Source organism: Heterocephalus glaber, unplaced genomic scaffold (assembly GCF_053883595.1).
Source record: "Heterocephalus glaber isolate CG9 unplaced genomic scaffold, H.glaber_assembly_v1.0 deba00000281, whole genome shotgun sequence".
In the NCBI taxonomy this organism is placed as follows: domain Eukaryota; kingdom Metazoa; phylum Chordata; class Mammalia; order Rodentia; family Bathyergidae; genus Heterocephalus; species Heterocephalus glaber.
In genome coordinates, this window is record NW_028258139.1 from 1,613,155 (window position 1) to 1,625,502 (window position 12,348).

The window sequence follows — 12,348 nt, forward strand, 5'->3', positions numbered from 1 at the left end:
GTGTCTTAGGAAGAGACTAGTAATAGGAACAGTAAGGTAGATGATATAAGAGAATTTCTTCCCCTTTTGGATCATTTAAAATAGATTTTAGATGTAAACATATGATGTTTATTTTGGCATCTGTCTTCCTCTCTGTATCTTTTCTCTAATCATTTATACTTTCTCAATAATAAGTTTCTTTATAATTGATCTTGCATTTTTACTTCAGCATTTCACCTGTTTCCATGTAACCCATCTTCAGAATGCTTTAGCTTCTAATCTCTTTTAAGTCTTCCAAATAAACAACCTATTGTTTTGATGACCTTACTAAGGGAAATGTCAGAATTCTAGAATCATTTAGACAATAGAATTCAATAGAAAAGATGTTATTGATACAATACAATAAAAAAGTATTATTAATGTGGCGTTTGTTGAAGTGATTTAATATAATAGCACACATCATAACACAAACATAGGGACAGAAGGTAATACTTGATTCAAAAATTGAAAGTATCGGGCCGGGGATTTAGCTCAGTGGTTCTGCTGCCTGCCTTGCAAGCTCAAGGTCCCGAGTTCGATCCCTGATACTAAACAAAAAATTGGAAGTATGCATGGAAATTTTTATTTGAGAGTCATTGATTATAGCTTATAGAAACCAATTCCTAAAATACTTTAAACAAGAAAGAGAGCCAAGCAGAATAATGCTGCCTGTAATCCCAGCACTTTGAGGGGCTGAGGCAAGAGGATCTCAAGTTCAAACCTAGACTGGGGAACTTAGCTGAGACCCCATCTCAAAATAAATAAGGGTTGGGGATGTATTTTTTCTTTTTGGTTTTTTTTTTTTGGTACCGGAGATCGAACTCAGGTCCTTGCACTTGCTCAGCAGGTGGCAAAACCACTGAGCTAAATCCCTGGACTGGGTTGGGGATGTAGCTCAGTACAAACGCCCTGCGTTCAATCCCTAGTATAGAAAGAAGGGGGGTGCTGGGAGGGGAGAGGAGAAGAGAAAAGGAGGAAGTTATGAGTCTGTGGCCTATCAAGAAAACCATGGATGGCAATGATGCAAAGCCTCAGTAGGTAGGACTTGAAATGCCATCTGATGTTTCTCTCCATCTTCATCTCTATTTCCTTGCTCATCTGCTTTATTTGCCTCTTCAACCATTGGCCTTTTAGCTTTTACAGCCTGTACCTTTTCTAGCTGTTGGATTTACATGTTATAGTTCCAGTAAGAGAGAGACTGCCTGGCAGTCACTGAATCCCAATTCCACAGTTCTAGAAGAAAGGATATCACTGTCTGGAATGAGAAAAATTCTCATGTCCTCATGTGGCATAGTGACTCAGGGGCAGCATGGTTAGTGACAGGACATTTAGATCGCTGACATGAAAGTAGTTTCCAAGACATGGTGTTACAAGCTGGCTGAGATGATAATGTAAAGGTGTCTGCTACAGAATCCTTATTATCTTGAATTCTTATTGTAGAAAGTAATGTCAGTAGTTTGTATGTTCTTTTTGGTATAGGGAACTATGTCCTTTATGAGTGTATATTTCCAATATTTGCCTGATTTGATTGACATCAGTCAATCAGTTTGATTTTCTTATGAAATAAACCTTAATAACAAGAAATCTTTTACATTATTCTTGGCAGCGTGTGTATTCCACTGATTTTTCCCTGCTTTCTTTCCAGGGAGGAGCTTTATCTTTATACACTGCTCTAACCACCCAGCAGAAACTGGCGGGTGTCACTGCACTTAGTTGCTGGCTTCCACTTCAGTCTTCATTTCCACAGGTAGCCTGGTTGATCCCAAAACATGAGATTACTGAGCTAAAAAGTAGATAATGTTGGGAGAAGGTCATCTTTTTTAATTAATAAACTTTAGGAGTTTTTAGAGCAGTTTTAGGATTTTAGCAAAACTGGTAGAAAGTACATAGTTCCTATATCCTCATGTCCCCATGTAGCACAGCCCATCGTGGCACCTTTATTATAATGGTGAACTTGCATTGACATCATTACCAACCAAAGTCCACAGTTTACTTCAGTCACATTTTTTTTTTTTTTTTGTAAAAAACATTCTTTAGGGGCCAGGGATTTAGCTCAGTGGTGCCACCGCCTCCCTCGAAAGCACAAGGTTCCGAGTTCAATCCCCAGTACAAAAAAAAAAATTCTTTAGACTTTTGTGATATGTTATTAGGCTTTATTTATACACTATACCATCTTTATGAGTTACACAGAGTCAAACAAGAAACCTTGCGATAAATCTTGTATTTGAAGATTTGATACAGTGTAATATATATGTGAAATCGACTGTTTTTAACAAATACTTTTATAATGTTTAATATATTCAGTGTTTGGGCAGAGGGGTAGCTTAACACTGGAGTGCTAGCCTAGCATGTGTGAAGCCCTGGGGTTCAATCCCCTGTATGAGATAGGTAGGTAGATAGATATATAGATAGATAACCACTGAGCCACACCCCTAGCCTTGAATTGATTTTTAAATTTAGGGAGTTTGGGCTTGTTACTATTTCATAACTTGATGTCTTATACATAATAGGTATTGTTTATTTAATTTATTTATTTATTTTTGGTGCCGGGGATCGAACTCGGGTCCTTGCGCTTCCGAGGCAGGTGGTGGAACCACTGAGCTAAATCCCCAGCCTAGGTATTGTTTATTAACACTCTTATTATATAAAATACAAGCTGAAGAAACATGACACTGAAAGTTATTGATTACCTCCCGTAACAAAGACACTGAAGGGCCGGGGATTTACCTCAGTGGTGCTGCCACCTGCCTTGCAAATGCAAGATTCCAAGTTTGATCCCCGGTACCAAAAAAAAAAAAAGGACACTGAAAATATAAAGATGAATTAAGATATAATTGGCTTCAAGAAACAAATTCATCAGAAATGTATGTATTAATATAAGGCAAAGTAATCATATGTCCTATAGAAGTTTAAAGGGATATAAGAAATATAGGAATGGGAAATATTTTATTTCTTTGGGCAAATATAACCTCAAGTATAAATAGTGCATGTATGCACATATCTAAATATAGTTTTAAATATTCAGCATAATGCTTTATACACTTGACTAATACTAGTTTTCGGTTTTTTTGCAGGGTCCTATCAGTGGTGTTAACAAAGACATTTCTATTCTCCAGTGCCATGGAGATTGCGACCCTTTAGTTCCCCTAATGTTTGGTACCCTTACTGTTGAAAAACTAAAATCGTTGGTAAATCCAGCCAATGTAACCTTCAAAACCTACGAAAGCATGATGCATAGTTCGTGTCAACAGGTAGGTATCTGGAAGCAATGATTGCCAGAGTTGCAACTTCTTCCATGTGATTATTTTCAAGCTGAATAACATTTAACTGCTTGGTGATACAAAGGAATAAATATGAATTCATATCAAATCATAAGTTCTTAAGACTCAATGAAAGTTTATTCAATTAAATTCAACAAATATCAGATTGCTTATTATACATAATCCCTGTACATAATTCAAAGATGAGTAAATACTCTTTATTAAAAGTTAAGATACAGTTTAATAGGTGACAAAGATGTGTATACAAGTAGCTATACAGAAAACAGAATACATATATATATATATATATATATCAGCAGTTTTTGAAACATGCCCTAAAAAACTAAGAGTGAGATTAATTTTATCTTAGGCACTGAGATCATGATGAAAGAGCTAGATTTTGAAGAATGAGTCACATTTAGATAGCAAGTATGTGGGAAAGGGACTGCTAGGCTGGAGTCTTAGGAGTCTTAGTCTAAGCTAGATGTCGTAGGATAGAAGACATAGGGATCAAGGGACTCAATTGTAGAAAGCTTTTATGTTGTGCTGAGGAGAGGGAGTTTTTCTTTAGGCAGCAGGTAGCCATCAGTGAGTTTGACTGAATTGAGTTGTGATCTAATTTATATCCTAGACAAAATGAATGAGAATCTAGTAGGATTTAGTGGTTAATTCTGTGCATGGGAACGGACGTATAAAGGCCTCAGATTTGTAGCTCAGATGACTAAGAAGTATAAGAATAGTTTTTGAGTAATAGGAAGGAGATAATATTGAGTTAAGTAAACATGATATCAAAATAGGATTTTGGAAATACTGGTCTGAATCTCAAGCCTGTAAATGGAGATTTGGAATACAGTAATCATCAAAATTGTTGATCTATGAAGAATTACGAGAACATCTTGAGTAAAAAAGCTGAGTGATAGAGCTCTGGGTGATACATTTAGATTTTGGCTAAGGAGAAAAAGAGTTAAGTGTTAAGAATATGTAAGAATTTCTTTGGGCCGGGGATTTAGCTCAGTGGTTCTGCTGCCTGCCTTGCAAGCGGAAGGACCCGAATTCGATCCCCCGTACCAGAAAAAAAAAAAAGAATATGTAAGAGAATTTCAGTAAGACTGAGCAGGGCCATGTGTTTCAGAGAAGGATTAAGTAGAAATAGCTCAAGAAGAAACTGTCCACACATGATCTTGAATCTTTGTGCTAGGAAAGGCAAACTGCAGTGAACTGTGTGGTGTGGGTAGGAAAATGAAATGGAGGAAGTGTGTATAGACCTTTTAAGAAAGGTTTTGATGGGCCGGGGATTTAGCTTTGAGCGCCTGCCTGGAAGGCACAAGGTCCTGAGTTCGATCCCAGAAGTCTTTTTAGGAGTAGGACGGAGGAAGAAGATGCAATAAGAAGATAATTGATAGAAAGTGTTGGAAGGAACATACAATAGAACAAGGACCACAGTTCGGTCATGCTACCCTAAAAAGGAGAAAATAGTCTGGAATCAGGATAGAAGAGGATGGATAAATATAAACAGGAGATAGCAAGATAGGGAAGAGAGTTCTTGGATGCTTATATTTGATGCTCTTTATCCTTCCGGTAAAGTAGGAGATGTGGTCACTTGATTAAGAATGTAGGAGGCCTGGGTAGTTTGGGGGCCTTGAAGAAGTCTAGAATAAAAATTGATTAAATTGCTAAGCAGTAAGTAGTCTAAGCCAACAGCACTGTTTTACAACCCCTCATGTGGTTAAATCATTTGCCTTAGAAGCAGAGGTGGTAATATATCCAAAAAGACAACAGGGCCTAGATCCCTAGGTTGTTTCCCTACTAAAATGAAGAACTGAAGTATTGAATCCAATAAAGGGAGGTGGGGAGGGAGCTAGCATCATGGTCACCTGGCAAGGACTGGGCAACCAGAGTGTCTCAAGTACCCTTGCATGTAGGTGAGTGCTGTGGGATCCCACTTGAGGACGTGAGTGAATGAGCAGGAGCAGAAAGTGAGGCGTGGTAAGATGGGAGAGGTGGTGTCACAGGAAACTGTCAGGACTTCAGGGTGTTGTAAAGTGAGACACTTTCATGCTGAGGCTCTTTTCTGGGAAACTAAAAGTTTGAAGAATCTGCATGGCTAAATTGTGGCTGGTGAGGCTTGAAATACAAGAGCTGATGGTGGGAGGTAAGAAAACTGAGCTTGATACAGGAATTTTCCAAGAGCAAGTTTATTCTTTAATCCTTGGTGTATTCATGTTCACATCTTTCCAGTGCTCCCTGAGGTTCATGATGAAAGGCACAAAATAGGAATTTAGCATTTTATTCTAATGAGAAGCTAGGCATTTTACTGTCATTTAGTTGTCAGTAATTGTGTACTTAATGAGACTTCTCAGTATAGGTACTGTCACTTCTATACTTCCTCACTCTCCAGTGTTTTATATAAGTATGGGAAAATGCATGCCATTTTCATGGAACTAGATAATAGTGGGAGTTATTTCTCATCATAGAGAATATTCTGAAATTTCTATTGGAGCCTTATTTTTGTCTTTTTATTGTAGTAATAAAAATGTGGTTTCACTTCATGTACACCACATGGATTTTGCTAATGACGTTTTACTGGGGATTTAATTTCTGACATATGTAGTTGTTTATTAAATCACTTTATTCCAAACAGGAAATGATGGATGTCAAGCAATTCATTGATAAACTCCTACCTCCAATTGATTGATGACACTAAGAGGCCTTGTGTAGAAGTACACCAGCAGCATTGTAGTAGAGTCTAAACTTTTTCCCATGCCCAATCTTAAAACTTCTAATGTTTGCAGTGTTAAAATGTTTTCTAAATTTACATCGGTGATATATAATAAATAACGTTTCCTTGTGGGAAATTTATGATCTTTTAAGTTTCTATACATGTATTTGTATAATGTGATCCAGAATATACCAGTATTAAAATAGGTGAGACAGGACCGGGGATTTAGCTCAGTGATTCCACCGCCTGCCTCGCAAGCGGAAGGTCCTGAGTTCGATCCCCAGTACCAAAAAAAAAAAAATAGGTGAGACAGCTAGGTTCTTTTTCTCAAATATAATTGCAAAATAATAAAATACTGCAATAAAATTTTTTTATTACATCATTTCAAAATTACCAGTATGCTAATGATAATTTGTTCAGGTAAAATGAACAGTTTAGGTATAAATGATTTATGCATGCTGTGACATAGTCTATGGATTTATTCCAAAATTGCTTAGTCACCATGCAATGTCTGCATTTTTCTATATATGTTCATTATACAAAATGATTGTAATACATAAGAATTAGATGTTATTACATTATTCTTTTTTTTTTTTTTGGTACCAGAGATCAAACTTGGGTCCTTGTGCTTGCAAGGCAGGCGCCGGAACCACTGAGCTGAATCCCTGGCCCTATTACATTATTCTTGATAATAGGGATAATGCTTTTGTCAGTAAAGAGTAACATGGCTCTCTTCATTTAATGGCCCCTTTATTTGGGGGATCAGTTTTTCTTTTCCTTGATGGTATTTCTTTTTAATATTTTCTTTTCTCAAGAAAAAAATGTTTTCTTTTGTGATTATCCTTCATAACAGACCAAATATATTGCCTCCCTGCCATATACATCTACTGTCAATACATTCTATAATTTGACATTCTGAATTACAGACACATGGTGTTTGAAATTTATGTAACTTTAAAAGAAACCAAACATTACTTAAACTTCTTATATTATATATTTCAAATAATTATACTTTAGTTCAAATTTAGACTTAGTTATTTAGAATTCAGATAATAAAATCTTACTTTTTCTGTAAGCAGTTGAATAATTAGATCATATTCTGGTATATACAGAAATATTTAAGACTGATTTTAAAAGCTAATTTCTTATTGAGTCTCCTTGCCGCATTACTTTTTTGTACATATGTTTGAAACCAACTACTGTAGAAAACAATCCATTAGAAAAAATTGCTAGGGGCTGGGGATTTAGCTCAGTGGTTCTGCCACCTGCCTCGCAAGCACAAGGTCCTGAGTTCAATCCCCAGTACCAAAAAAAAAAGAAAAAATTGCTTTATTTTTATCTGCCAATGGTCTTATTTGAAATTTTCACTTCAAATTATTTTTTAAAATTAGTCTTTTGTGCAAACACAAAAACAAAGCATTTGATTTTAAGTAGTCAAAATTTGCAGATTAATAGTAAAAAATTATTTGAAAACAAATTTTGGGGTAATAAAGGTTAATCAGAACCCTATAAATATGGAAGAGTTACCATACAGTTTAAAATGTAGCAAAAATATATGCTTAATATTTCTGAACTGTGTTAATTTCCTGCTGTATTTCTTTTTTTTTTTTTGGTACAGGGGATCGAACTCGGGTCCTTTGTGCCTGTGCAGCAGGCAGCAAAACCACTGAGCTAAATCTCTGGCCCTGCTGTATTTCAACTTACCAAAACAATGTTAAGAATGCATCTTTTTTTTTTTGGTGCCGGGGATCAAACTCACAACCTTGCACTTGCAAGGCAGGTGGCGGCACCACTGAGCCAAATCCCCAGCAAGAATGCATCTTTATGGTGCTAATTGATCATGGAAATAATCTGGTAATGGACTAGGATGTTTATAATGAAGCCATATGTTTATCTGGATTTAAAAATTTTAAACAATCATTTACTGTGTCATTCTGCTTTACGTTGAAAAACTGTAGACTTATTTTAGTTATGCAAATCAGTAAGATCTTATTTATAGCAAGAAATACTCGATTGAAATGTTGTGCTGTAATGTGGGGCAATGTAAATGTTTCTCATGGTTTCTATCATTGTGAAATAAAATATAATTCTGACTTCTTTGTGACTTTTTTTGAGTATTATTTTAACTTCAGGATTTACTTTGGAGTGGATGTCTCTGATGTAAAGGAGGAAAATAACAATGTAACCACAAGAAAATACATTGGGAGAGAAATTTTGATAATGGTGTGATTAGCTTGGAATGGAGTAAGGCATGAGAAATAATGTTACTTGGTTAATTTAATGGTTTAGCAGTTTCTTTGCCAATTAAAAAAATTGCCATAGGGCCAGTGATTTAGCTCAGTGGCACTGCACCTGCCTCGCAAGCACAGGGTCCTGAGTTTGATCCCTGGTACCGCCAAAAAAAAAAAAAAAATCGCCGTATTTGGTTTTCATTGTTCCTGACCTATTTAACAAGGTTATTTGGTTTTTTCCTTTAATGTATTAGTCACTGGTACTTTAAAATTAGTATCATGTGCTAGTTATCCAAATATGTTTCTCCTGTGTTTCACCACTGACTTAACTTTTGCAGTACAGGACTAACTTGCCATACAGGAATCCTTTCTGTTCCATCTCTTACATACTCTTTCAGTTTCTGCTTTTGAATACTTAAATTGATCAGTCATGTTTTTGTTGGTCTGGGAAAAAATAAGATGATATATTTGACTTGATTAATTTATATTTTTAAAAAACCACATACTAGGGCTGGGGATTTAGCTCAGTGGCACCACACATGCCTTACAAGCACAAGGTCCTGAGTTCAATCCCTGGTACCAAAAAAAAAAAAATCACGTGGCCCGGGGATTTAGCTCAGTGGTTCCAGCGCCTTCCTCGCAAGCGCAAGGTCCCGAGTTCGATCTCCAGCACACACACAAAAAAATCACATGCTAAAAGAATACTGAAGAGTCTAATAAATTATTACGGAATATGAATGAGAAAAATGAGGTGAGGAAGGAGCAGTGTGGGAGAGAGCAAAACTGCCCTTGATATACATTGTTTATTCAAAATTTCATGATGTTAGAACATACATAAAGTTAGCATTTTAAGTGTATAATTCAGTGGCATTAAGTACATTCATCGTCATTGCAACCATCACTATTATCCACCTCAACTGAAACTCTACCCATTCTTTTGTTTTGGTACTGGGGATTGAACTCGGGACCTTGCGGTTGTGAAGCAGGTGCTGGAACTGAAACTCTAGCCATTCTTCAAATTTCCAGTGACATAATCTATGACCTATCAAGTAGATGAGTTTAACTGTGTATTAGACCCAAGAGAACTGAAATCTGTAGAATTCATTCAGAAGGAACAAGAAGGGAGGACAAGAGAATACACCAATAAGATGTCCAATATGAAGTTAAATGGAAATTCCAAATGGAAAAAACAATGAGAGAGAAGCAGTTTTTGATGATAAAATGGTTGAAGTTTTTCCAGACTTGAAGAAATAAGGTTTTTGGGGAAGAAATAAATTACTAGCTGAATAAACAAGATCTTAAGGACACACGCCAAGGAAAAGCCAAACAACATACAAAGATGATAACAGGCCGGGGATTTGGTTCAGTGGCACAGTGCCTGCCTGGCAGGTACAAGGTTCTGAGTCTGATCCCTGGCACCAAAAAAAGGATTGGTAATAGCAACTAGGAAAAAGAACTCACCTAAACTGCCACATGGTACAGTTAAAAACACCAGCGGAGGTCAAAATGTAATGGAATACTAAAGAAAAAATGGAGTAATATTACCAAACATGGATAGAAACTGGCAATTTGGAATTTTCAATACAAGTAAAGATAAGTAAAAGAAACCATTTTTGTTGTTTTGGTACCAGGGACTGAACTCGAGACCTTGCACTTTTGAGGCAGGCAGTGGAACCACAGCTAAATCCCCGGCCCTGTAAAATAAACCATTTTGAAAAATAAATGGGAAATTTATAAGAATAAAGACTATTGGCAGAACTTTAAAAAGTGAACAAGGAGAAAGATAAAAAGAATGAAGAACAAGCACTAGGAACCAGTTGGGTAACCAGTAATATTAAGGGGTAACATACTGAGTAAAAAGCATGAGTAAAACTTCATTGGATTTTGCTGAGCGTGGTGGCACACAACTATGCCAGCAGTCTGGGAGGCTGGGCAGGAGTGTGACAAGCTGAAGCTCACCCTGGGCAACTTAGTGACTTAGACCCTGTCTCAAAATATAAAAAAGCTGAATACAAATATTCAGAGCATATATATCTCCATATGAAGGCCCTGGGTTCAATTCTCAAGTACAACGCATCCCCCATGGGTTTTATTTAATTGCATAAAATCTTTTATTGGTACATTTTAGGTATACAATACGTTTACATTTGTCATTGGGTGCTTGTACCTGTACATGATGAATCTTGGTTCTTATTTTCTCCCCATTCCCTGCCCTCCCTTCACCCCCTCCACCCTTCCCTATTTACAAAGACTTTGTTTCCATTTTTTCCTTTTCTTATAATTTTTCTGTTCCCTTCTTTCCTTTCCCCTTCCCCTCCAACTTCCCTTACCCCTTTGGACCCATTCTTCCTATTTCAAATAATCAATTATTTGTTTTAATCGTTTTAATCCTTATTTACACTTTCAGTTTCTCACACTAGAGAAACTATTCAGTATTTACACGTGTGTCCTATTTCACTTAAGAGTATGGCCTCAATATGTATCCATTTAGCTATAAATGTCTAGTTTCTCGTTCTTTATGGCTGAGTAGTACTCCATTTTATAAAAAAAAACCCGCATCTTCTTTATCCAGTTTGCAGTTGATGGGCAATTGGGCTGCTTCCAAGCTTTAGCTATTACAAACTGTGCTGCTATAAACATGGGTGCACATATATCACTGTGGTATGATTCTTTTACTTCTTTCGGGAAGAACCCCAGCAGGGGAATAGCTGGGTCAAATGGGACCTCTAGTCCTAGTTCTTTGAGGTATCTCCATATGGATTTCCACAGTGGTTGCACCAGTCTGCACTCCCACCAACAATGGAGAAGGGTTCCTTTCTCCCCACACCCCCGCCAGCATTTGTTATTGGTTGATTTCTTGATAGCAGCCATTCTTTCTGGGGTGAGGTGGAATCTCAGGATTCTTTTCATCTGCATCTCTCAAATGACCAGTGACGTTGAACATTTTTTTCATAGGTTTATTTGCTGGTTTTACTTCTTTGTCTGAGAAGTGTCTGTTCATTTCAGATGCCTGATTTTGAATTGGGTCTTTGAATTTGGGGGTCTGATTTTTTTCAGTTCTTTATATATTCTAGATAGTAGCCCTTTGTCTGAGATACAGCTGCTAAAATTTTTTTCCCTCATTGTAGGTTGTTTCTTAGCTCTGTTGGTTTCTCTTGCACTGCAAAAGCCTTTTAATAAGATGAGATCCCAGTTGTTGATTCTTTATGCTAGTTCCCGTGCTACTGAGGTTTTCTTCATAAAGTCTTATCCTATGCCAATGTCTTCAAGAGTTCTACCTAACTTATCTTCCAGCAAGTTTAGTGTTTCTGTCTTAATATTTAGATCTTTAATCCACTTCAATCTTAGTTTAGTGCATGTTGATAGATATGGATCTAGTTTTAATCCTCGGCAGGTTGAAATCCAGTTTTTCCAACACCGTTTATTAAATAGGCTATCTTTCCTCCAATGAGGGTGGTTGGCTCCTTTGTCAAGGATGAGGTGGCTGAGTATGTCTGGAGTTGTTTCTGCATCTTCTCATCTATTCCACTGATCCTCGGGTCTGTTTCTTTGCCAGTACCATGCTGTTTTATCACAGTAGCTTTGTAGTATAGTTTCAAGTTGGAGATTGTGATACCCCCAGCCATGTCTCTGTTGCCCAGAATTGCTTTTGCTATTCTAGGTTTCTTCTATTTCCAAATGAATTTTTGGATTGTTTTCTCTAGTTCTGTGAAGTATATTGTTGGAATTTCAATCAGCATTTCATTAAATCTATATAGTAGTTTTGGAAGTATGGCCATTTTCACTATATTGGTTCTTCCTACCCAGGAACATGGGATGTCTTTCCATTTTCTTATATTCTCTTCAATCTCTTTTTTTAGAGTGCTGTAGTTTTCAATGTACAAGTCTTTTGCTTCCTTTGTTAGATTGATTCCTAGATATTTCTTTTTTTTTGGATACTACTGTAAAAGGAATTGTTTCCCTAATTTCTCTCTCAGTGAGTCTGTTATTTGTGTACAAGAAGGCTATTGTTTTTTGAGTGTTGACCTTGTATCCAGCTACTCTACTGAATCTGTCAGTTAGGTCTAGAAGTCTTTTGGCGGAGTTTTTTTGGTCTTCTATGCAAAGTATCATATCGTCA

General features: G+C 36.7%; 1 protein-coding gene across 5 annotated transcripts in view; it reads left to right on the plus strand.

Moving 5' to 3' along the window:
- The window catches only part of Lypla1 (lysophospholipase 1), a 53,749-nt gene that overhangs the window by 33,981 nt on the left and 7,420 nt on the right, over positions 1-12,348 (plus strand). For 3 of the 5 annotated variants that reach the window (XM_021248820.2, XM_004837509.4, XM_087185590.1), the window contains 3 exons: positions 1,664-1,765; positions 3,093-3,269; positions 5,920-8,094. In XM_021248820.2, the coding sequence (XP_021104479.1) occupies positions 1,664-1,765; positions 3,093-3,269; positions 5,920-5,973 (333 nt within the window). In that variant the 3' untranslated portion in view covers positions 5,974-8,094. Of the gene's footprint in view, positions 1-1,663; positions 1,766-3,092; positions 3,270-5,919; positions 8,095-12,348 lie in introns of those variants that run through there. The other 2 variants (XM_087185582.1, XM_021248830.2) reach the window with 2 other exon arrangements.